The sequence below is a fragment of the Leopardus geoffroyi genome, chromosome D2, assembly GCF_018350155.1.
Source record: "Leopardus geoffroyi isolate Oge1 chromosome D2, O.geoffroyi_Oge1_pat1.0, whole genome shotgun sequence".
In the NCBI taxonomy this organism is placed as follows: Eukaryota; Metazoa; Chordata; class Mammalia; order Carnivora; family Felidae; genus Leopardus; species Leopardus geoffroyi.
The window spans coordinates 53,649,425-53,674,888 of NC_059334.1; the positions used below are offsets into that span (position 1 = coordinate 53,649,425).

Genomic DNA, 25,464 nt, shown 5'->3' on the forward strand with positions numbered 1-25,464 from the left:
GAAAGAAGCCAGAGGGAAAAACACCTTACCTAGAGTTAACAAAGATAAGAATTACTTCTGACTTCTCATTGTAAATCATGCAAGAGAGAAGAGAATGGAATGAAATATTTATAAAGTATTGAAAAACACCCACCGGCCTAAAATTTTATATCCTGTGAAATTATCCTTCCAAAGTGAAGGAGAAAGTCGTTTTCAAACAAACAAAAATTGAGGACATTTGTTGCCAGTAGACTTGCCTTGCAAGAAATGTTAAAATGACTTCTTCAGAGATAAAGAAAATGATCTAGGTCAGAGACTCAGACCTACATAAAGAAAGGAAAAGCATCAGAGAAAGTGTAAATGAAGGTAAAATAAAAACTTTTATTTTTCTTATTCTTAATTGCATAGATAAGAGTTTGTTCAGAATGATAACAACAGTGTATTCAATTATGTATGCTTATATGTTTATATATAAGAGAAATGAATGCCGGTAATGGTACAAGAGGAAGAATAGTGTTATTTGAAAGTGGACTTGGAATAATTATAAATGTATATTGGAAACTCTAGGGCAACTGCTAAGAAGTTTAAAAAAAACATAACTGATAAGAAAGGAAAGAAAATGGAATCATGCAAATACTCACTATCACAAAAGGCAGAAAAAGAGTGGAACACAAAAGTAGGAACAAAGAACAAGTACAACAAATATGCAAATACTAATCCAACTATATCAATAATCACTTTAAACATCAATAGACTAAAAATACTAATTGAAAGAGATCATCAGAATAGATCAATAAAACAAGACCTAACTACATGTTATTTACAAAACCCACTTTAAATATAAAGATACATATAGATTAAATGGATGGAGAAAGACCATGTTAACACTAATCAAAAAAGTGGGTGGTTATATTAATACAGAGCAGACTTCAGAACAAAGAAAGTTATCAGGAATAAAGAGAGGCATTTCGTCACAATAAAAGGTGTCAATTCTCCATAAGACATAAGAATCAATAGTATACATATGCCTGGGAACAGAGGGTCAAAATATGTCAAGCAAAAACTGATAGAACATCAAGGAGAAATGAATGAGTATGCAGCCACTGTTATAGTTGGAGACTTCAACATCCCTCCATCAGAAATGGACAGATCCAGCAAACAAAATCAGTAAGGACATAGTTGAACTCCATAACACCATCAATCACGTGGATATAATCGACATCTATAGACTACTTCATTGAACAACAGCAGAATATACATTCTTCTCAAGCTCACATGAGACATTCACAAGACAACCATATTCTAGGCCATAAAACACACCTTAACAAATTTGAAAGAATAGAAATCATAGTGTCTGCTCTCAGACCACAGTGGAATTAAATAAGAAACAATAACAGAAAGCTAAGCTGGAAAATCCCCAAATATTTGGAGATTAAACAACACACTTCTAAATAACATGTGAGTCAAGGAAGAAAGGGACAGTCAAGGATTATTAACAACTCTGTGTCCACAGCTTTCATAACCTACATGAAATGAACCAATTTCTTGAAAGACACAATCTGCTAAAACTCACACAAGAAGAAATAGAGAATCTGAATAGGTCTGTATTTATGAAAGAAATTGAATCAATGATTAATAACCTTCCAAAACAGGAAGAGTGCCAGGCCCAGATGGGTTTACTGATGAATTCTACCAAACATTTAAGGAAAAAATTATACCTGTTCTCTATAATCTCTTTCACATAGGAGCAGAGGGAATACTTCAAATTCGTTCTGTGAGGCCAGCATTACCCTAATACCAAAACCAGACAAAGACATTACAAGAAAAAGAAACTGCAGACTACTATCTCTTGTGAGCATAGGTGCAAAAGTCCTCAACACAATATCATCACATTGAATCCAACAATTTATAAAAGGAATTCTATATCATGACCAAGTGGGATTTATCCCATACGTGCAAAGCTACCTCAGCATTTAAAGGCCAGTTAATACATGAATAAATCACAGGGATAAAAATACAGCATAGGGAATATAGCCAGTGGTATTGTAGTAGCATTGTATGGTGACAGATGGTAGCCATACTCTGGTGAACATAGCATAATATATAAGCTTGTCAAATCACTGTTATACCCCTGAAATTAATGTAACATTGTTTGTCAACTACAATAAAAAGTTGTTTAAAACCAGCTGATATAATCCATCACATCAGCAAGCTAAAGAAAAATTATCATATCAATAGATGCAGAAAAAGTATTTGACAAAATTCAACACCCATTCATGAGAAAAACTCTCAGTAAACTAGGAATAGAGAAGAACTTCTCTTAACTTGATAAAGAATACAAAATCCTACAGCTAACATTATACTTAATGGTGAGAAATTTGAAGCTTTCCCACTAAGGAACAAGGCAAGGATGTTCCCTCTCACCATTCCTTTTCAACATCATATGGGAGTCCTACTTAGTTCAGTAGGACAAGAAAAGGAACAGCATGTTTTTTTGGAGCACCTGGGTGGCTCAGTCAGTTAGGCATCCGACTGGCTCAGGTCATGATCTCATGGTTGACCGCTCATGCTGTCAGCACAGAGCCCACTTTGGATCTTCTGTCCTCCTCCCTCCTGCCCCTTCCCTACTAGCGTGTGCTCTCCCTCTCAAAAAAAAAAAAAAAAAAAAAAATATTTCTGACCTATATGCAGGCCATTTTTGGTGCCCAGAACACTTACAATAGTAACATCAAAGATCACATAACAAATAGAATAGTAATGAGAAAGTTTTAAATATTGGGAGAATTATCATCATGTGACGGAATGAGCAAATGCTGTTGGGAAAATGGTGTGGTTAGACTTGGCTTGATGCAGGGTTGTCACAAACCTTCAATTTGTAAAAATTGCAGTATTTGCGAAGTGCAAAAAATGAAGTATGCATATATCACCCATTTTCTGCATATTGCTGGAAGCGAAATGGCCGATAAGGAATTAGGTTTTTCTAGGACAGACTACTTTGATGAGGAATAAGAAATGAAAGATTTTGTCCTGTCTAAGCTAAGAGTTTAGATAATAAAGCTTTTATTGTATCCCCAAACACGTTCTTATGAACAAAGTGATAATTGCTTGGAAGTTTTTTCTAAACTTATACATAGTTTTGGCCTGGCAGGCTATATTAAATGATGTTTACTGAGCAAAACTATATTTCTGTTGTACTGTGCTAGCTGCTGAATTGGGATGGTTCTTAACCACTAGAATTTGTTAATTTAAAAGGGCAAATAACTACAAAAAATAATTACAGTGTATATATAATAAGTAGATAAATTTGGTCCTGTAGACATATTTGATTTGGTTTTGTAGAGTTGTGAATTTGAATACCTTTAGATGAGATTCCTGCTTTATAATCATCCTGCCTGCCACAGTCACTTTGCCTGACATTTTCATTCATGTTACCTGCCTGGATCTTGAAGACATTTGCAATCAGAAGAGATGAGGGAAGGCAGGAACTGGTATAAACCCATTCACAGAGGGGCCCCTGGGTGGCTCAGTTGGTTAAGTGTCCGACTTCGACTCAGGTCACCATCTCGCGGTTTGTGGGATCAAGCCTCACATCAGGCTTTGCACTGGCTCCGTGGAGCCTGCTTAGGATTCTGTCTCCTCTCTCTCTGCCCCTCCCCTGCACCTGCTTTCTCTCTCTCTCTCTCTCTCTAAGTAAATAAACTTAAAAAGGAAAACCATTCACAGAAACTAGAAAGCTCAAGATCAGAAAGTTCAAAGATACTAAACTTAAAATACAGTGACTCAGAAGAATGAATGTAAAATTATATTTATTAGTTTTATGTTAATAAGCATGCATAGTTTATTTAAAACTTGGCTTTGGTTTCATTGTGTTTTGAATGTTTATTCTGGGGGAAAATATAATTTATTCTAGAAGCAGTCAGGATCAGTTTCCTTAAATTTCTGTTTTCAGCTTCTTTATCTCTCATCTGGGCCATAGCTTTCTGTGCAAAGGCTAATGTAAGCTTCAGCTTACATATCTAACTCTGGTTACTCTAAGAAATTCTTTGGATTTGCTCCATGGAAATTGTTTTGGCATAATTAACTATAACTCCTACAGTAACCTGTACTTCTAAGGGAATATACAGTATACTGTTTGTGACTTGCTGACTTTAGAACTATGAGATTATTAATCCCTGGTTTATTCTTTATGTTGACTGTGTTCTTTTATGAAGACAAATTTTTAAAGATTTCCAGAACTTTATGAAAACTTGAGGTCTTCTAATTAATGTAAGTTTTCCTTGGCTTTTTATATTTGACTTCTTAGTCAGTTATGGAGCAGATCTTAAGCTTTTTTTAACCCAGGGTGTTATTTATCAAGTGGAGGTGTATGATTTGCATGAGTATAAGGTACAATATATATCCTAAAATCAACAACTTTTGTTTTTTAATCATAGTAATATAGTATAATGAAAAAAATCTGGTGAAAAGTAGCCATTTCACTAAATTAATTTGAAGTATATAAGCAAGCAATCATTTTTTGTTTTTCGATTGATTTTAGGTGCCAAATATGAAAATAAAAAAATTTTCCCTGATTATCACACTGACATCCAAAATATCTAAATAGGGACGCCTGGGTGGCTCAGTTGGTTAAGCAGGCGACTTTAGTTCAGGTCATGATCTCACGGTTTGTGGGTTTGAGCCCTGCATGGGGTTCTGTGCTGACAGCTCAGAGCCTGGAGCCTGCTTCAGATTCTGTGTCTCCTGCTCTCTGTGCCCTTCCCGTGCTCATGCTCTGTCTTACCTCTCTCTCTCAAAAATAAATAATGAACATTAAAAATTTTTTTAAAATAAAATAAAATATCCAAATAAAAAAATCATAATTTCTTAAATTGGCTTTTCTTTCTGCCTATCTAATTTTTTACAGTGGTAGTACCATTTGCTTCCTTTCCTGGAAAACCTGTAGTTATCTTAGATTTATTTCTTTTTTTACTATCCCAATCACAGCCCTTCCCTGTCATAACTAATTAGTAGGGTTCCATGTTTAGTTGTATCTGTTTTTCCCCTCTGCAGTGGCAGTAGTGAAAGTGGCTAATGAATTGGATGGTATATGCTACTAATATTTCTAGATCAAGGTCATAGATTATTGGAGCATCATCATCTTGAACTAGAGCAGGAAGAAATTAGCCAGCGAGCATACCGCTTTCATTTTGACAGTTCCAACTATATCTCTGGCTGAAATTTTTTTAAGGCTCAGAAAAATGCCAAGAAAGGTTTCCCTTGTTCCGAATGAGTAATATTAAATGTAACCTTTTTTTTTTTTAGAATGTTGAATAAAATGTTTTAAATAAGATACTTGTATTAGTCAGGCTGTTAACAGAAAATTGACAAGAACTGACAGAGAAACCAACTCAAGCTGCCTTAAATGATGAAGAGAAATTATTAACTAAATGTGACTGGAAATCCCAGAATAGGGAAGATTTCATGTGAAGCTGAAGGCTGCTGCTCAGCAGATGTCACCAGGAACCCAGTTGGTGTGTCCTTCTTTCAGCTCCGCTTTATGCAGTTTGGGCCTCATTGTCCGACTGCATGTGGTGCCTCAGCAGCTGTAGGCTCTCTCCTTCTAGTAACAAAATGGCTGCTCAGTCACAGTTCCAATCCTTAGATCCTCATGCTCTATCATCTAAAGGAAGAGTGAGTGGTTCCCTCTATGAGGTGCTATGTAACACCTTTTGGGTAAGAGGGTGATAATTGCTAATTCATCTAAATTCATCAGGATTCATACTTGAAGCTAGATATAGGTTCAGTCCGATCTAGACCAGATAGAGCTGTGAAAGGGGGCAGAGTGATTTTCCAAAATATGTTTGGAGATTGTTCCAAAGAAGGGGGAGTGGATGATAGTAAATCACAGATGTTTCCTAAAACGTTTAGCTATTACTACTTAATTTTTATGTAAAACACACATGCTCATGTTCCAAGAGGACTTGGCTGGAGTTTGTGCATGTGTAGATTTTAAAAAGTTCCTTAGGTAGTTCTGTTGCACACCTGTGGTTGAGAACCACTGATCGTATGATATCATTTAATTCTTATATATTGAAATGAAAAATAGTTCTCAAATTGTGTGGGACTTTTGCCTCCAGAGGGCACTGTTTCTTTAACAAGCAGAAGAATTAATTGTTTTGTTTATAAGCTAAGCCTTTTTGTTAATGTTTATTTATTTATTTTTGACAGAGAAAGAGTGTGCATGCGTGCGGGGGAGGGACAGAGAGCAAGGGAGAGAGAATCCCAAGCAGTCCTGTCGCTGTCAGTGCAGAGCCCCACATGGGGCTGGAACTCACCAACAGTGAAATCATGACCTGAGCTAAAACCAACAAGAGTCGGATGCTTAACAGACTGAGCCACCCAGGGGCCCCTAAATCTTTTTTTTTTAAGTTTATTGTTTTTGAGAGAGAGAGAGAGAGAGAGTGTGTGTGAGCAGGGGAGAGGCTGAGACAGAGAAAATCCCCAACAGTCTTTGTGCTGTGAGTGCAGAGCCTGACACAGGGCTTAACCTAAACCGAAATCAAAAGTGAGATGTTCAGTTGACTGAACCACCCAGGTGCCTCTAAGTTAAATCTTTAAAAATTTAATTTAGGAGTTAGTTGATATGTTCCTGTCTTTCTGGTGGAGTCTTAAGGATTGAGAATATTTTGGCTTCAGCTGTAGTAGAACTTAACCAGGAGGTCCAAACTAATTTTCTTAATAGTCTCTAAATTAAAATTAGAAATCTTTTTTAGAAATATCTTATCAAATGATTTAGTGTATTCTTGTGTATATTCTTGTGTATAAGTACAGGAAGAGATGCAGTGAAAACTTTGTTTCTTTGCTTGCTCTTCGTTCTTTGAAAATAAAATGTAGTGAGTCAGTTCATGCGGTTCATGTACGTATGTTTTCTGATGACTATATTTGTCTGGATTATAAGGAGAATCCTTAGCTCTTAGCAAGGTTCTTTCAGGTGTTGAATTTAAAACATGTTCCTGCCTAGGACTACTGTCTGAAACTTTTCTTTCACACAGCACAGCCACCTACTGCCTTAGATTTCTTTGTTTGCTGTTATACTCTGTGGAAAGTACTAATAAACTTTTAAAAATATACATTTTTTTTAAATGCCCCAAATTACATTTATTATGTTGAGAAAAGTTATCTTGACTTGGATAGTTTATGAGAAAAGTAGTACCTTTTCTTGGTATCATCTCAGAAAAATAGATTACATTTGACCCTTCAACAGTGTTGGGAGTTAGGGATGCTGACTCCTCCCCCCGACCCCCTGCAGTTAAAAATCCATGTATAACTTCTTTATTTAAGTAAGCTCTACACCCAAGGTGGGGTTTGGACTCATGACCCCAAGATCAACAGTTGCATGCTCTACTGACTGAGGCAGTCCAGTCAGGCACTCCAAAAATCGATGTAACTTTTGACTTTCCCCAAACTTTACTAATAGCCTACTGTTAACAGAAAGCTTTAATGATAACAGTCAACTAACACATACTTTGTATATGTATTATATACTGTATCTTTACAATAAAGTAAGGGAAGAGAAAATGATAAAATCATAAGGAAGAGAAAATACATTTACAGTACTATATGAGTATTTATTGAAAAAATTTCGTATATAAGTGGACCCATGCAGTTTAAACTCATGTGGTTCAATGATCAGCTGTAACTAGCAGAACTCCAGATAATAACAACAAAAAGTAATAAATACATTTGTGGTTTATTTATTTTTCTTAGTTCCTTTTCAGAAAATTAGTGGGCTTTGAATCACTTTATCCAGAAAGCATATACTTGTGATAAATTAATTTCATTATAATGTGAATGGTTTCATCATTTTTATAATTTTTCTTTCTTCACATAAATACTGTGTTTGTTTTCCTCATGACTTCAAGATTTCTAGATATTTGGTTCCTCTCTCCATCTCAACTTTTGGTTAATGTTTTAATTGTCCCAAATTGCTTTAAAAAATCCAGGAAAATGTGAAATAATATTCTTTTAATAAAATCCTGTATAGTAAAAAGGGTAATTAAGAAGTATATCATTGGGGTACCTGGCTGGCTTTGTTGGAAGAACATGCAACTCTTGATCTTGGGGTCATGCATTTGAGTCCCACGTTGGGTGTAGAGATTATGTAAATAAATAAATACTCAATAAATAAATAAACTTTTTAAAAGTATACCATTGATTTTTTTTAATTAAAAAAATTTTTTAATGTTTATTTTGAGAGAGAGAGAGTATAAGCAGGGGAGGGCCAGAGAGACAGGAGGAGAGAATCCCAAGCAGGATCCACACTTTCAGAACAGAGCTCCGTGTGGGGCTCAAACTCATGAACTGTGAGATCATGACCTGAGCTGAAATCAGGAGTCCAACGCTTAACCGACTGAGCTACTCGGGCACCTCAGTATATCATTGATTTTAAATATAAATTTTTTAAATGTTTATTTATTTTTGAGAGAGAGCATAAGGAGGGGAGGGGCAGAGAGTGAGGGAGACACAGAATCTGAAGCAGGCTCCAGGCTCTGTGCTGAACCCGATGTGGGACTTGAACTCACAAGCCATGAGATCATGACCTAAGCCAAAGTCAGATGCTTAACCAACTGAGCCACCCATGCGCCCCTAGTATATCATTGATTTTAAATCCCAGTCTTGATTTTGGCTCAGGTCATGATCTCGCAGTTCTCTTGTTCGAGCTCTCCCACCCCCCATCAGATTCTGCCCAGACAGTGCTGAGCCACCTTGGGATTCTCTCTCTCTCTGCCTCTCCAGTCCCTCCCCCTCTCTCTCTCAAAATAAATAAATAAGCTTAATTTTTAAAAATAATAAAAAATTAGGTTGAAATTAGGATTTTAAAGGAACAGCTATTTTAAATGTGTAAAGTTTCACCAAGTACTTTAGCTCTACGAGTTTGGGGGAGAGGAGTCTCTTGATACTGGTTTTTAGAATTTTGTCAGGCAGCTCTTTCTCTTTCTGCCTATGTTGGAGACATCCCAGAAAAGCAAGAAAAATCACATAGAGCTATTTGAGTGCAGATAGGTATAGTAGAGGTTAGGAGCAATCAGACTTCAAGTTGTCTTTGCTTTGGGATATAAGGGAAATGGGTATTATGGGATAATTAATACAGTTTTGAGTTTTAGGCTCCCCTTATGTGGATGCCTTCTAGAATAGTGGTCTCGCTTCAGCTCTATAATGATCGATATTCATCTGCTTAGATTCAGTAAAGGTAGTGAGACATGAAATAGAGGGGGCTGATTTTGAACACTGGGGCAAAATGCAAAGTGGTAAATAAACATTTACATTGCTTTGAGACATTGGCATTTAAATGATATCAATAAAACGTGTTGTGGCATAGCTCTGTGGGCTGTAGGCATTGCTATCTTGGATATCTCCTCCTAATGCTGTTAGGTTAAAGAGATGTATATTATTGCTGTGGCTAATGCAATTAATTAATGCATATTAATGTGAGTGGGGAGAGAAGAAAAATCTTTCTTGGAATTCCCGTTCCAGTCCTACTGTGAAAACAGGCACACCGATGGAAAGACATCTACTAGTAGTTGGGTTTTATCAGCCCAATGTGGCAGTGAGTAGTGAGTGGTTAGATGTTGTGAAAATTGGAAAGGGAGGCAAAAAAGCATTTTAAAATATGAAAACGGCACATTTTGGTTGTTCATGTTTACCATTTTGTACACTGTTCTGAAAATTTCTTAAGGCACACAAACTAAAATACTTAGTGAGGGTTCCTGATTATATTTTTTAAAGTTACAACTCAAATGACATACTATCTCCATCAAGCTTTTTATCAAATAAGTAGTAACTATTTCCTCAGGATGCTTTGCTAAACCTATAATATAGCATTAGTCATGTTTTGTTACACAGTTCCCCCCCCCCCAACCCCCGCTTATCCTCAGGGGTATGTCCAATCCATCCCCAGTGGATTCCTGAAACCTCGGATAGTACTAAACCCTATTTATATTGTTTTCTCCAATACATACCTAGCTCTGATAAAGTTTAACTTATAAATCAGGCACAATAAAAAATTAACAATACCTAATAATAAAATAGAACAATTATAAGTGTACTACGACAAAAGTTATATGAATATGGTCGGTCTGTCTGTCTCTCTCTCAAAATACCTTATTGTACTGTACTCCCCTTTCTTTTTGTGATGATGTGAGATGATAAAATGCCGATGTGATGACATGGAGTAAAGTGAATGATGTAGGCGTTGTTGACATAGCATTCGGCTGCTGTTGACCATCTGGGGAAAGGTCAGAAGGAGGATCATCTGCTTCCAGACTGTTGTTGACTATGGGTAACTGAAACCACTGGAAGTGAAACTGTGAATAAGGGGAGAACTACAGTATTGTATCTTTCCCTGAGTTGTGAGATACTCATCTCAGTGTCTTTATAGCGATCTTTTTCATAGGCATGATATAAAATGTAAACTAGATTAAACTCTACTCAAACATAATATGTAACTACTAATGGCTAGTGATACTGAAGTATCACTCAGAAATCTAAACGGGGGGGGGAGGGGGCGCCTGGGTGGCTTAGTTGGTTAAGTGTCTGACTTCGCTCAGGTCATGATCTCACGGTTTGTGAGTTCGAGCCCTGCGTTGGGCTCTGTGCTGACAGCTTGGAGCCTGGAGCCTGCTTCGGATTCTGTGTCTCCCTCTCTCTCTGCCCCTCGCCTGCTCACAGTCTGTCTCTCTCGTGTGTCTCTCAAACGTAAATAAACATTTTAAAAAATTAAGAAATCTAAATATTTCTAAATAAGTATTAGTTTTGTCAGAAATATGGCATTGTCCCTCATGCTTTACTGTTCAGAGTGTTAAGTTGTTCACCTTTTTGTAAAAAGTATTCCAGAACCTTGTGCAGTTCAAAAACAAACAAACAAAACAAAACAAAAACTGAGGGAAAGGCAGAGATCCATCTAGTTTTAATTTTTAACTTGCAAGATGTTCCCTAAGTCTGTATGAGCCTTTAAAAGAAACACATAGACATGGGGATCTTTTGCTATGGTTCAAAGGCCACAGTGCCTAATCTGTGGCCTCCATCAGAGTGCTGTTTTCTGAATGAGAACCCACAACTACCACTTCTTCTTTTTCTAGTTTTTTAAGGTGAAAGTTTAGGTTATTGATTTGAGTTCTTTTTCTTTTGTAATATAGGCATGTATACTGTAACATTTTCTCTTAGCACTGCTTTCATTGCCTCCCATAAGTTTTGGTATTGTGTTTTTGTTTTTTTTATCTCAAAATGTTTTCTTATTGTGATCATGATTTCTGCTTTGACCTATTGGTTATTTATTTTAGTCTGTTGTTTAATTTCCAATATCTGTGAATTTTCCAAATGTCCTTCTATGACTGATTTCTAATTTTATTCCATTGTGGTTAGAATACATACTTTGTATGATTTCAGTCCTTTTAAGGCTTGCCTTATGACCTGACATATGCCGTATTCTGGATAGCATCCCATGTGAACTTGAGAGTAATTCATGCTCTGCTGTTTTTGAGTGGTGTATTCTATAGATGTCTGTTAGATTTAGTTGGTTTATATTGTTAATCTAATCCTTTTCTTCTGCCTGCCAAATCTGTAGAACCCCTGTAGTAATTTTTTCATTTCATTTATTGTACTTTTCAACTGCAGAATTTCTATTTTTTTAAAGTTTATTTATTTTGAGTGAGAGAGAGAGCACAAGCAGGGAATGGGCAGAGAGAGGAGAGAGAGAATCCCAAGTAGGCTCTGCACTGTCAGTATGGAGCCCCATGCCGGGTTTGAACACAGGAACGGTAAGATAACGACCTGAGTTGAAATCAGGAGTGGGATGCTTAACTGACTGACCCTCTATTTAAAAAAAAAAATTGTTTTTTCTTTGAGAGAGAGAGCAAGAGTGTGAGCAGGGGAGAGGGGCAGAGGGAGAGAGAGAGAGAGAGAGAGAGAGAGAGAGAGAGAGAGAGAGAGAAAGAGAAAGAAAGCATCTTTAACAGGCTCCACGCTCAGCATGGAGCTTGATGCAAGGCTCCCATGACCCTGGGATCATGACCTGAGCTGAAATCAAGAGTCAGAGGCTCAACTGATTTAGCCACCCAGGCACTCCCAGAATTTCTATTTTAAAAAATTCTGCCTTTTTACTTACATTATATTTTGTGAAGCATTGCAGTATTTTCCTTTAGTTCTTTAGATGTGGTTTCCTATAGTCCTTTGGACATATTTTAAATAGCTGAATTAAGGTCTTTGTCTTAAAAGTTCAATGACTGGGCCTTCTCACTAAGAATTTCTGTTGATTGCTTTTCTCCCCCTGTATATGAGTCATACTTTCTTGTTACTTTGCGTGACATAAATTTGTTGAAAACAGGACACTTAAATAATACATTGTGGCAATTCTGAAAATCTGATTCTCCTCTCTTCCCAAAGTTGGTTGGTTGGCTGGTTGGTTGTGACTTTTCTGAATTAATTCTATAAAGTCTCTATTCTTTCTCCTCTGTGGCCACTGAAGTCTCTGCTTGGTTAGCTTAGTGACCAACTAATGATTGGACACATATTTCCTGAAAAGCCTAGAACCAATAAGTTTCCCAGTCTTTGCTGAAGAACTCTATGTAGGTACTGGGGCATACCTTCAACACTCAGGCATTTGACAACTCTACGTTAGCCTTTACTTCATGCTTGTACAGAGCTTCAAAGTCAGTCATAAATGAGAGCTTAGAGCCTTCTCAGGTCTTTTCTGAGCTTGTGCATAGCCCTACATGTGTACATAACCTTGTAGATTCCCAGGAATATGTAAGAGCCTTTCAAAGTCATCTGTGTATATCTCATTCCCCAGGTTTTCCTTTTAAGCTAAAGTTAGCTGACTGTGTGCCCTGTTATCCATTCCTTCAGGCATATGCCATATTCAACAATTACCTTTAATTGTTTTCAACAAATGTCCCCAGAGAAAAGGCTTTATGCACTGGACAAGCCCCAATTTAAATCAAAGAAAGACATCCCTGTAAGTGGGGTCTTCCAGGAAACCATCAGGTAGTTGAAATAATGATAATTCTCCAGGAATGTGGTTTTGAAGGAGCTCCAAGCCCATTCTGTTCCATTTGATGGCTGTCAGGCTACTGTTTTTCACTATAGTTGTAGGATGTTGATTTTCAAAGATACTGTGAAACTAAAGTAGGGGAAGAAGAATGGAAATAAGGGCACATTAAAACCCTGCAATGCTCCTTTTCTTACCAAGCTGTTTTTCTTGAATAAACACTATTTGGATTACTGCAAGGTTTAAATCAATTTCCAGAGTCCTGGAAAAGTTGATTTTGACTATTTTTGCAAGTTTTCTTGTTGCTTTTATGGAGGAGAGACTGTTTGGAGATCTTCACTCTGGTGTTTTTGCATCACTCTCATCCTTTCTTTTCTCCTCCTCTGAGAAGTTAACTATCTCTTTCTTCTCTTTTCTTTTTTTCCTCTTGAACTTAAGACAGCTGAAACTATTCCATTTCTTCTGTTACCATCCAACTTTATTCTTCGCAGTCAGTGGACAGAGGTGGTCTTCTGTGTTCTTGACAACTTCTGTTTTTAAACTTCTGTCTCTCCTATGAGTCTTCTTAAAGCTGTGAGAACAGTTCAGGATTAATAACTCATAAATTATCCTACCCCATAAAGGAGGTTGGGGGGAAAAAGTGATGTCAGTCAAATAGACTACTGCCAGCCAAAAAACTAACAATTTTCTTGGATTTTGAATAAATGACTAAAATATTAGATCAAAGAAAAATATAAAATAAATTTTAGAATTTTGAGAACACTTGTTTTTAAGTTTATTTCTTTTGAGAGAACAAGAGTGGGGGAGGGGCAAAGAGAGAGAGAGAGAGAGAGAGAGAGAGAGAGAGAGAGAATTCCAAGCAGGCTCAGCACTGTCAGTGCAGAGCCCGATGTGGGGCTCAAACTCGTAAACCATGAGATCATGACCTGAACCGAAGTTGGATACTTAACCAACTGAGCCACCCAGGCACCCAAGAAAGGTTTTTAAATTATCTGCTTCTATAACTTTTTGTTTTTGTTACTTTATCCCTTATCAGGATGCCCGACATGCAGCAGAAGGAGAAATATATACCAAACTTAATCAAAAAATTGATGAATTTGTTCAGCTTGCTGATTATGACTGGACAATGTCTGAGCCAGATGGAAGAGCTAGTGGTTATTTAATGGATCTTATTAATTTTTTAAGAAGCATCTTTCAAGTGTTTACTCATTTACCTGTAAGTATCAAAAATCCCAGAAAATTGTATTATAATTTTGCTTACTAAAATATATGTAGAATTTAATCTTAATTTGAGATTTACTGGCTCAAACCAACTTCATGGCTTGAATATTTTCTTTCCATTATTACACGTCTATTTGTGAAGAATTCTAATAACCTAGCCAATTGTTTGAAGTTTTAATTTATTTTACTTTCAGCCAAAATAACTACAACTTTGTTTCTACCAAAACCAAAACAAAACCCTGAAATTCGGTATAGACTTAAATTGAAATAAACTCTTTTTTTTTCTCCAGTGTAATGAATTTTATTTTATTTATTTATTTATTTTTTGAACTTTAATGTATGCAAATTTTATTTTATTTTATTTTTTCAATATAAGAAATTTATTGTCAAATTGGTTTCCATACAACACCCAGTGCTCATTCCAAAAGGTGCCCTCCTCAATACCCATCATCCACCCTCCCCTCCCTCCCACCCCCCATCAACCCTCAGCTTGTTCTCAGTTTTTAAGAGTCTCTTATGCTTTGGCTCTCTCCCACTCTAACCTCTTTTTTTTTTTCTTTCCCCTCCCCCATGGGTTTCTATTAAGTTTCTCAGGATCCACATAAGAGTGAAAACATATGGTATCTGTCTTTCTCTGTATGGCTTATTTCACTTAGCATCACACTCTCCAGTTCCATCCACGTTGCTACAAAGGGCCATATTTCGTTCTTTCTCATTGCCATATAGTACTCCATTGTGTATATAAACCACAATTTCTTTATCCATTCATCAGTTGATGGACATTTAGGCTCTTTCCATAATTTGGCTATTGTTGAGAGTGCTGCTATAAACATTGGGATACAGGTGCCCCTATGCATCTGTACTCCTGTATCCCTTGGGTAAATTCCTAGCAGTGCTATTGCTGGGTCATAAGGTAGGTCTATTTTTAATTTTTTGAGGGACCTCCACACTGCTTTCCAGAGTGGCTGCACCAATTTGCATTCCCACCAACAGTGCAAGAGGGTTCCCATTTCTCCACATCCTCTCCAGCATCTATAGCCTCCTGATTTGTTCATTTTGGCCACTCTGACTGGAGTGAGGTGATATCTGAGTGTGGTTTTGATTTGTATTTCCCTGATGAGTGACGTTGAGCATCTTGAAATAAACTCTTAATAGGGGTAGTTCTCATTAAAGTCAATATAATCAATGACTTTTCCAGTTAGAAAAGCCAAGAAATTATTAGGTGTTTTTAGGCCAGAGATGAGGAGTAAAGCTGGAACATTGTTCTATCCTGATACATAGTAATAATGCATCTACATTTTGAACAATCTATTGATGAAACATTAAAAATATATGTATAAATTGCAGGGATGTTTGGGTTTGAATAGGCTGAAGCATTGGATTCTTCAGATGAGGAATGCAAAGACCAAAAAGGTTATCTTGGGATGAACATGCTTTTCATTAGGTGTATTAGAAATAATAGAATTATTAAAACATGAGTGGAGTAATTCTTTTACAAATAAAATAGAAAAAAAATTGTTGACCTTTTTATTTCACAATAAAATGTAGCTGAACACAAGAAAAAAACCCCACCTGGAAAGAAAGAAAGAAAGAAAGAAAGAAAGAAAGAAAGAAAGAAAGACAGAAAGAAAGAAAGAAAAAAGAAAGGAGGTGTAGCTGAATACAAAAATACTTAATCTCAAGCCTCCCCAACAGCCTCTGCCCATCTCTCCTGTTTAAAATGGAAAAAAAAAAAAGTTATTCTCCTAATTTTTTGACTTTCCATTGCGATTTGCTCCAGAGGGCCATTTAGAATAGTTGAAGGCAGGTGTTGCTAAAAAATAAATAGAAGAATTTCCTAAAGAGATTTTAATAGTGGATCTGTGCCAAAGAGATTTTAGAAGCTTACCCAGGGATTATATTATATTCCTAACTGCTCTCTTTGTGTTGAAAAAGGGAACCTGTATATATGTTTAATTCTTGTTTCATCTAATTTCTAAGAAAATGTTCCTCATGTAGTATATTTTAAATAATTGTTGAATTAATTTGAATTCACGTTGCCAGCATCCATCTCCATGTTTCTAGCCAAAAGCAATGTACAAAAGTAAACAGATCTGTGTGCACGCACATGTACACAGATACATACACATCAAATTTTTATGTTGCAATATCTTTCACAGCTTGGCACAACATGATGGGTAGGAATTTTGTGCATAAATTGAGAAGATTAAGAGAGGTTATATGTTAGAAATGGTTGGGGCAAATATCTCACTTCAGGAGGCTAACATCTGGAGGGAAAGGCTGCTTTCTTGTACTGTAGTAACACTGAGAGAGACAGATCTTCTTGGACTAACTAGATCACTCATGTAATCTATTATGATATTTTGTATAGTTTTAGGGGATTCTTCATATGCCATTTTGGATTTTTATGTTATTTAACATCGGTTTTCCTGTAAAGGAAATGAGCTGCTATACAGTGCAGACCAACACATACAATAATAAGTATGGGACATGATCAGATAAATAGAAAATTGTATTTCACAGATAAGAAAAGAGAAAATGGATGTGACAACAGTATATGCTTATTCAAGCAATAAAATAGAAACATAATTCCATAGCAAAAATATTAAATTATTTACTATAGTAAGTTTTAGCTAGAGTTGATAATTCTATTATTGCTTAGTATATTCTCTGAAATAATGAAATTGTATAAAATATTTGACTGTCTTGTTTTCTTTTAAGCAAAGATCAGAAGCAATATTATTAAATGTATTGTTTTTCTAAGCAACATAGTTATGTAAGCTACCATTTTTGTTTGAATGTTTTAGGCTGAAAAGAATTCCTTAGTTTCAGGTTACCCTTGGACCCTGATAGAGGGAGAGGCCCATTCTGGACTCCTTCAATTCTCAAGCTTCAGAAGATTATTTATCACATTTAGTCCCAAATCAGTCAGCTTTAACAGAAGTAGCTATCCCACTCACAGACATGGAGAGTTAAGTAGTGGCCATGTGCCCTAACTATCCTAGCTTGACATTGTTCAGGGTCAAGGCAGTGAGTTAGAGTCAATGCGAGCTGTGAGACCAAGGATCACTCTTTCAGATGGTGCAAGTATTGGCTATTAGTGCAAATAATTAGACACAAAAGTTGATGCTGTGGGATAAAGCTGATTCTTTGACTGCACAACCCTAAAAAATACCTAAGACAGAACACTTAGTTTAAAAGCTCCACTTTTAGTGTCATTGTGTATTTAGTTTTTGTCAGTCCCTGCCATTGTTGTAAAAGAATATTTTCTCAATCACAGGTAATCATGATGTCCAGTTACTGACCACATTCCTGGGAAAGGTTCCAACGGTTCCAAAAAGTTATTATCCAACCAGTACAATTTTGTTGTCTGCTCACAAGATATGAGAACAATAGAAATTAATGGATAATAATGGTTTTGTTGGAGCCCAGGGGAAGAACTTTTTGTTATTTTCACTTTTTAACTACATTATGGTAGCAATAGAAAGGTGTAGGATTTGGAAGACCAGCAATAATATTCACTGTAGGCACTTCTTATTTCTAGGTTTGGATGAGTGAGAGAATTGGTATATTACTTCCCTTACCTATGTCTCTTCACTTGCACTGTTTGAGCCAGTACAGGTCTATGCAGGAGAGGGAAAAGTAAAGTAATTTAATATGCTTCCATATGAAAATACTTATTCATCAGCTCTCTGCTGACCATAGAAATTGACAACAAGCTAAATAGGCAGTATTTGCATTAATGACTAGTATTACCCCACTACCCAAAATGTTAAGCTGCCCTGTTAAATATATTATCTGCCTCAAGGGAAATTGCCTTTTTATGACTCAATTAAAACAAAACCCATTTATCTTTTATCATTCTTGGGGTCCAGGTTGCTGAAGTGAGGAGAGCATAGGATGGGCTCTAGAGTTAGCATGACTTCTGCTTGAACCTTAGATTTATAATTTACTATTTCCAGAATCCTGGCAAGTTGCTTAACCTCTAAACCTTTTACCTTCGCAAAATGGTATAATTCATTTTCCCATAGGACTGTCATAGATAGGATGAATTAAAATAGTATGTAAAAAAGTCGCCTGGCAGGGTTCTTGGCATAAAGTAAGTACTATTAATAATGTTAGTTTTGTCTTCTTTTTTCTTCCTCTGTTACTGTTTTAAGGCCCTTTGTAGTATTAGTTTCATTTTAATGTACTTTACTTTTTTGTGTGTTGTATTTATGCCTACATTTTTAGCTTGATATTATTTAGCTCTGAATTCTATACTTTTGCATTATATAGCCATTAAAAATTTGATTGTGAAAGATATTCACTATAAAGTGTATTGATATGAATAAATAAGTATACATTGAGTGCACTGCTTATAATGACTAACAGATGCCAGTGAAGTCTCATTACTCTGTGAAGAAAATGTTATTTCATCCCTAGATTAATATTCTTGGAATCTAAAATTTAATCCCTAAAATAATATTAATATTCATAGTATTTCAGATATGTAAATAACCCTTATTTCTCATATTTTTTTCCTGACAATAGAAAATACATCTAAGTATAGAAGAAATAAAAATTACCTGTTATCTTGTCAAAGGATAACCACTGTTAACATTTTGGCATGTATTATACAAGTCATTTTCTTCTATGCAATTATGAGACTTAGTTTAAGTCTGATTTATAAGTAAGTTTTGTTTTTTTAAAGTAAGATTTTATATTAGCTAGAAAACTTAAAACCAAAGGAATTTTAAGAAGCTTTTAAACATTCATTCACCACTTACACATATGTAAATAGAAAAGGTTGTTAAGCAACTTGAACAAATGTAGTTACTGTTCATGAAGACTGCCAATGGAATTCACTAACATTTTACTGTGAGTGTACTACCGAAAAACCCAGCACTGGTCTGCTTCTAGAAAGAACAACAAACATTTACTTTCTTCATAAATGCTAATAGTCATGTGTTTGTTTCAATAAAGATAATTTTATGGATTTACAACCACTAAAGGAGATGTATAAATGGTAATGACTCTTTAATTTCTTCATATGTGTATTTGCAAAGGGGCCCAATTTACCCAAATTTTATGCTAACAAATCTTTTATAGTAGAAGTAAATGGAAGACCATGAATGATCAATTTTCTCATATTTCTTCCTTTCTCAGAATTCCATTTTATCTTTAGCCATAATGTAGTTTTCTGTGCTTTTATTTGCTACCACTCTAAAGTTCATAAATAAACTGATCTTGTTTCTGTTTGAATTGTAAATACCAGTTTTTCTTCCAAGAAAGATATATGTTTCTTTGCTTTCAAATATGCTTAACTTTTGGTTTAATGCATTAATATAAGTCTTGTGACAAATGATAAAACAAAATAGACATGATTGCTAGGAATAATGAGTTTGGCATCTTTATTACAGAATAGATGCCTAAAAAGCTGTTTACAAAAAGAATATCTGTTAATAGAATCATTTCCCCATATATCTTACTCTAAGATTAGAGATGCCTTTCTACTGGGAGAAAATGGCTTTAAAATAGTGGTGGGCAATACATATTATGAAAGCCTATTGTGCACAATTCTGCCTAACTGTGCATTCAGTGACATCACATTGGTAGCTGTAGGTAGGAGTAGTTAGACTGTGGAAATCAGCAAATCTTATGAATGAAGGCTTTTTTCCCAGAGAATTGTTGTTAAACATTTACCGGCATAGCACTAAATATGGTATAGATTTTAAAATCACATTGCCAAAGAAAAATGATTTACTTTTAACTCAAGAAATAAATCAGAGTATGTATGTTCAAAAGTAAAATAAAAATTATTATAGTAGGAACTACTTTCAGGACAGGGAAATGTTATTCGATCTTTAAATTCTGTATCTACTTCCCCCATCTAGTTCCCTTTTAAAATATTTCCCTTTTTAATTGTTTACTTTGAAGGGTTTTTCCCTTCACTTAATTGATTGCTTCCAGCCATAGGCCATAAGTGTTTTATTGACAGCCTAATTTAGTATCCTTTGTAAATTTTTTATGTGTAGGGCCATAGTCTCCCTCCCTACTAAATGTATCTGGTGCCACTAACTTTTTAACATGCATTTTTATTTCCATATATAATTTTGAAACATATTATGGTTTCTTTAAGTGAAAAACAAATATATATCCAATAATAAATGAAGATATATGATTTGGACAGAAATGGATAGTATCTAACTTTAAAAATCAGGACACCTGGGTGGCTAAGTTGATGAAGTGTGCAACTATTGATTTCAGCTCAGGTCATGATCTAACAGTTCATGGGATCGAGCCCTGCATCAGGCTCCGTGCTGTCACTGACAGCACAGAGCCTGCTTGGGATTCTCTGTCTCCCTCTCTCGCTCCCTGTCTCTTCCCCTCTCTTTCTGCCCCTCCCCCACTTATACTCACTCACGCTCTCTCTCTCAAAATAAATAAGTAAATAAATATTTTTAAAAATCGGGGCGCCTGGGTGGCTCAGTCGGTTCAGCTCAGGTCATGATCTCAAGGTTCATGAGATCGAGCCCTGCATCGGGCTTTGTGCTGACAGCTCAGAGCCTGGATGGAGCCTGCTTCGGATTCTGTGTCTCCCTCTCTCTCTGTCCCTCCCCTGCTCATGCTCTGTCTCTCACTCTGTCAAAAATAAATAAACATCAAAAAAAATTTTTTTAATATTTTAAAAAGTCATTCTCGGGGCACCTGGGTGGCTCAGTCAGTTACACATGCCACCTTGACTCAGGTCATGATCTCACAGTTTGTGAGTTTGAGCCCCACGTGGGGCTTTGTGCTGACAGCTGGGAGCCTGGAGCCTGCTTTGGAATCTGTGTCTTCTGCGCGCTCTCTCTCTCTCTCTCTCAAAAATAAATAAACTTAAAAAAATCACATCTCCTTGGACCTGGCTGGTCAGTGTGTAGAGCATGCAATTCTTGATCTTGATGGCATGAGTTCAAGTCCCACATTGGGTGTAGAGCTTACTTTAAAAAAATCATTCTCTCCTTAAAATGTTTTTTTCTGAAGATGCACCACTATATTAAAACTTTTGAGATTTGGAGTCTGGGCCTGATTCTTCCAATAACCAGCACTGTGGAAACAGACACATCATTCAACCTCTGGATTAATTTGTTAACGTCTGTCTGATTTCATAGAGCCTAAAATAAAGGTTGTTTTGTTTCAATTTACTTTTATTCCAGTTAATACACGTACCTAGAAATGAGTCAAATAGTCCAGAAGAATTTGGGATGGAAGATAGCCACTCTCCTTGCTCTTTCCTGACACCTCGTCCCACTCTCCCAGACTGCCATTTTTCACCATATGTTTTTATTTCTTCTGGTGGTGATCTTAATAAAAGATAGAGACTATCTAGTGATTCCTTACTATGCAAGATAGGTGTGTGCATAGCAACATCTCCTTTCCTCCTATTTCTCCCATTGATTGTTATACTGTGTTTTTATTTCTTCTATTTATTGTTTCTTTATATAAAATAATTATATTCCTATTTTCTTGCTCCTCTACTTTAGTCAGTATCTTTTTTTTATTTTATTTTTTTAATGTTTATTCATTTCCGGTAGACAGAAAGAGAGCATGAGCAAAGGAGGGGCAGAGAGAGAGACACAAAATCTGAAGCAGGCTCCAGGCTCTAAGCTGTCCACATAGAGCCCGATGTGGGGCTTGAACCCACAAACTGTGAGTTCGTGACCTGGGCCGAAGTTGGACGCTTAACCGACTGAGCCACCCAGGCACCCCTGCTTTAGTCAGTATCTTAATTCTATGTAAGATAAAGGTATGAGTCCCCCCACCCTTTCGCTTTATTAATTCTTCATCCATCTTCTGACTACAGAGGCCTTTGTCGTCTTTTTCTTTTTCAAGTTTATTTGTTTATTTATTTGAAGAGAGTGAGAGCAGGGGAGGGGCGGAGGAGAGAGAGAGAATCCCAAGGAAGCTCTGCACTGATGCAGGGCTCCAAACCACGAACCGGGAGATCATGACCTGAGCAGAAATCAAGAGTTGGATGCTCAATCTGTTGAGCCACTCAGGTGCCTCCAGAGGCCTTTGTCTTCTAATTTGTACCAGTTGCTCTCTGGAATTGGTAGAATTGCTATGTAGCTGTTAACCTGACATTTTCCTTTTCTGATCTCTGGGTAGAGAACTGTTTCCTGGATTCCACATGTTTTTGTTGCCTCACTGGTTGGTTTGCTAAGCTGTCTCAATAACTTCCTCCTATTTCAGTCCTTGCATATCATAAAATATCTTCTTCTGTCCTGTGTTTGATTGATAGTTTAGCTGGTTATCTAATTCTAGGTTGAATGGCTTTGTGCTTGATAATTATTTTTTTAGATAATTTTATTCCTTCCATTTCCTGTCCTCTCTTTCCTGAAATTATTTAGTTAGATGTTTGAATTCCCAGAGCAGTTCTTTATGTGTTTTATCCTCTCCTTCATTTCCTATCTCTTTATCTTTTTTTGTGTTCTGTTTTGGGAGATTTTCCCAATTCTGTTTTTTAGTCCTTCTATAGAATATTTTATTAACTTTTAATTTCTAGTGAAGCACTTCTCTTTTTAATGTTCCTCTGTCATAGAGTACTATTCTTTAAAAAATGGATATATTATCTTTCAACTCTTCCTGAGTATTAGAAGGTGTTTTTTTTTGATAGATATTTTCAGTTTCTTAAATTATCTAATTACCCTTGAATACTTTTTTGTTTCTTCATTTTGTTCATTCTCTTTTAATAAAGAGTCCCTGGGGACGCGTGGGTGGCTCAGTCGATTAAGTGTCCAACTTCGGGTCAGGTCATGATATCATGGTTTGTGAGTTCAAGCCCCTCATCAGGCTCTGTGCTGACAGCTCAGAGCCTGGAGCCTGCTTCAGATTCTGTGTCTCCCTCTCTTTCTGCCCCTCCCCTGCTCATGCTCTGTCTCTCTCTGTCTCAAAAATAAATAAAACATTTTTTTTTTTAAATAATATTTTTTTTTCAACGTTTATCTATTTTTGGGACAGAGAGAGACAGAGCATGAACGGGGGAGGGGCAGAGAGAGAGGGAGACACAGACTCTGAAACAGGCTCCAGGCTCCGAGCCATCAGCCCAGAGCCCGACGCGGGGCTCGAACTCACGGACCGCGAGATCGTGACCTGGCTGAAGTCGGACGCTCAACCGACTGCGCCACCCAGGCGCCCCTAAAACATTTTTAAAAAATAAAAAAAAGAAGGCCTGGAGAACTAATATGAGCTTACTTTGCTACTGTGTAAGTACCCTATTTTTTGGTAAACTTTTCCCTTGAGTAGAAATCGACTGGGAATTTTTTTAAATTGGGGGTCGTTTCGGGGCACTTGGGTGGCTCAGTCTCAGTTAAGTATCTTTTGGCTCAAGTCATGATCTCACGGTTCATGGTATCAAGCCCTGCATTATGCTCCATGCTGACAGTGGGGAGCCTGTTGGGATTCCCCCTCTCTCTCAAAATAAATAAGTAAAAACTTTAAAAAATGGGGTTAATTTTGCCTAGGATTCCTCTTAGAGTGAGGAGGTGTGGAGCTAACCATGAGATTCTGGCCTCTTCTCTTTAGGGTCAACTTCATAGATGTGTGACCTGTGAAGTTGCATGGATCTTGAGTTTAGAAGGCCCCTGCATGTGATTTGGTGCTCAGCTATTGTTTTCTTGCGGTTCTTAATAATTTTTGAACAAAGGGCTCCACATTTACCTTTTGCACTGAGCTTCTTAAATTATGTAGCCTTCTCTGCCTTTCTTTCTATTATCACTGCCCCAGGCCAGAATGAGCAGAGCTTTTCTTTCCCCCTTTCTTTTTCCTTCCCTCTCTATTTCTTTCCACCTATACCAGAGGCCTCAGCTGTCCCCTAAATGTTCTTTCATTATGAAAATTGACCATGCTCTGTAGGTAAGGGATCATTGGCACAGTGTGTGAGAAATCTTCAGTTTCCTTCCCTATTTTTCCATCCCATTTTTCATTTCCATCCTCTCTCATGCCTGCCATCTCTGAACTCTAATATACAGCTGGCTCTCAGCTCCACTGTAGTTCCTGTTAGCATATAATGGGCAGTGTCTTACCCCTTTATGAATTCCCCCAAGTACTTTCATTTTCTCCACTGTTAAACATTTATTCCTTTTCACAGCTCTGTGCTTTTTATTTCACTTGTATCTCAGGGTGGATGGGAAGCAAAAACATTAACTTAGTCTACCATCTTGATTCTGAACAACCTGCCTCCTTCTCTTTGAAGTAATATGATTGGATTAGATCATCTCTAAGGTCCTTGTATATAATATTATGTTTCTAAGCATCATTATTTCATGCAGATGTAAAGTCCCAAGCTAAACATAGATTTATTCATTCTGGCACTTTATTTTCTCTTTCAGCCCTACCCTTTTATGTTTTTTATTCTTTGGTTCAAACTTTTTTCTGAGTTAAGTATATGGGTTCACATGTCCTTTTACTTGACTGAAAATTGTAAAGGAGAACTTTAATAGTCAACTATACAATCAGAGGTTTTAATCGCCCTCTCTTTCACGTGACACCAGAAAGAATTGTATTAAAAATACAGATTGTAGTTTTTAAATTGTGGCATAGGCAGCTTTGAATACATTTTGGTGCTTACCAAGTGAAAACCATACACACACACACACACACACACACACACACACACACACATGCTTACAAATTGGTTTTACTTATTTGGATATTAATTTAAAAAATCTATAATGGTAATGAATCACATTGATCTGATTTGTTACCTGTAAGTCATAAAAATGATATGGTATGAACTATGATGAAAACATAAGTCCTATGACTTATGTGGTTTTAATGTTAAATGTTGTTGCCTGACTTTTATTGGAAGTTAAATCTAGAAAGGACTTAGAGATTATCTAGAGTCTAGTCCAGTCTTCCAGAAGAAGGAATTGTCTGGCTAACATAGTTGCCAGCCCACTGCTTACTGGGGTTAATTAGAATGATCTATCTGCCTGTACCTCCATTCCTGCTTGTAGTGTTTTTTATTCATAATGTGTTTGGTGAAGAGGACAGCTTCCCACACAGATGTTTAGCTACCACCAATAAACAGATTTTGAATTTCATTGGTTTAATATAATAAAGTTAAATCCATGTTTCAGGGTAAATACTTCTTTTAAAAAGTAGTGCTTAAATATTATATAGTTTATTAGTGGAATTTGAAAAGTAAATTAGATAATTTAAAAAATAGTATTTAAGGCAATTTTAGTTTAATTTTATTAATCTTTATTATTTTA

At 36.4% G+C, this 25,464-nt stretch overlaps 1 protein-coding gene across 9 annotated transcripts in view; it reads left to right on the forward strand.

The window, feature by feature from the left end:
• EXOC6 (exocyst complex component 6) overlaps positions 1–25,464 on the forward strand; it is a 227,951-nt gene that overhangs the window by 132,760 nt on the left and 69,727 nt on the right. For 8 of the 9 annotated variants that reach the window (XM_045438226.1, XM_045438227.1, XM_045438232.1 and 5 more), the window contains one exon: positions 14,040–14,219. The exons of the other annotated variant lie outside the window; for it this stretch is intronic. In XM_045438226.1, coding sequence (XP_045294182.1) covers positions 14,040–14,219 — 180 coding nt within the window. The remainder of the gene's footprint in view (positions 1–14,039; positions 14,220–25,464) is intronic. 9 annotated transcript variants of the gene reach the window in all.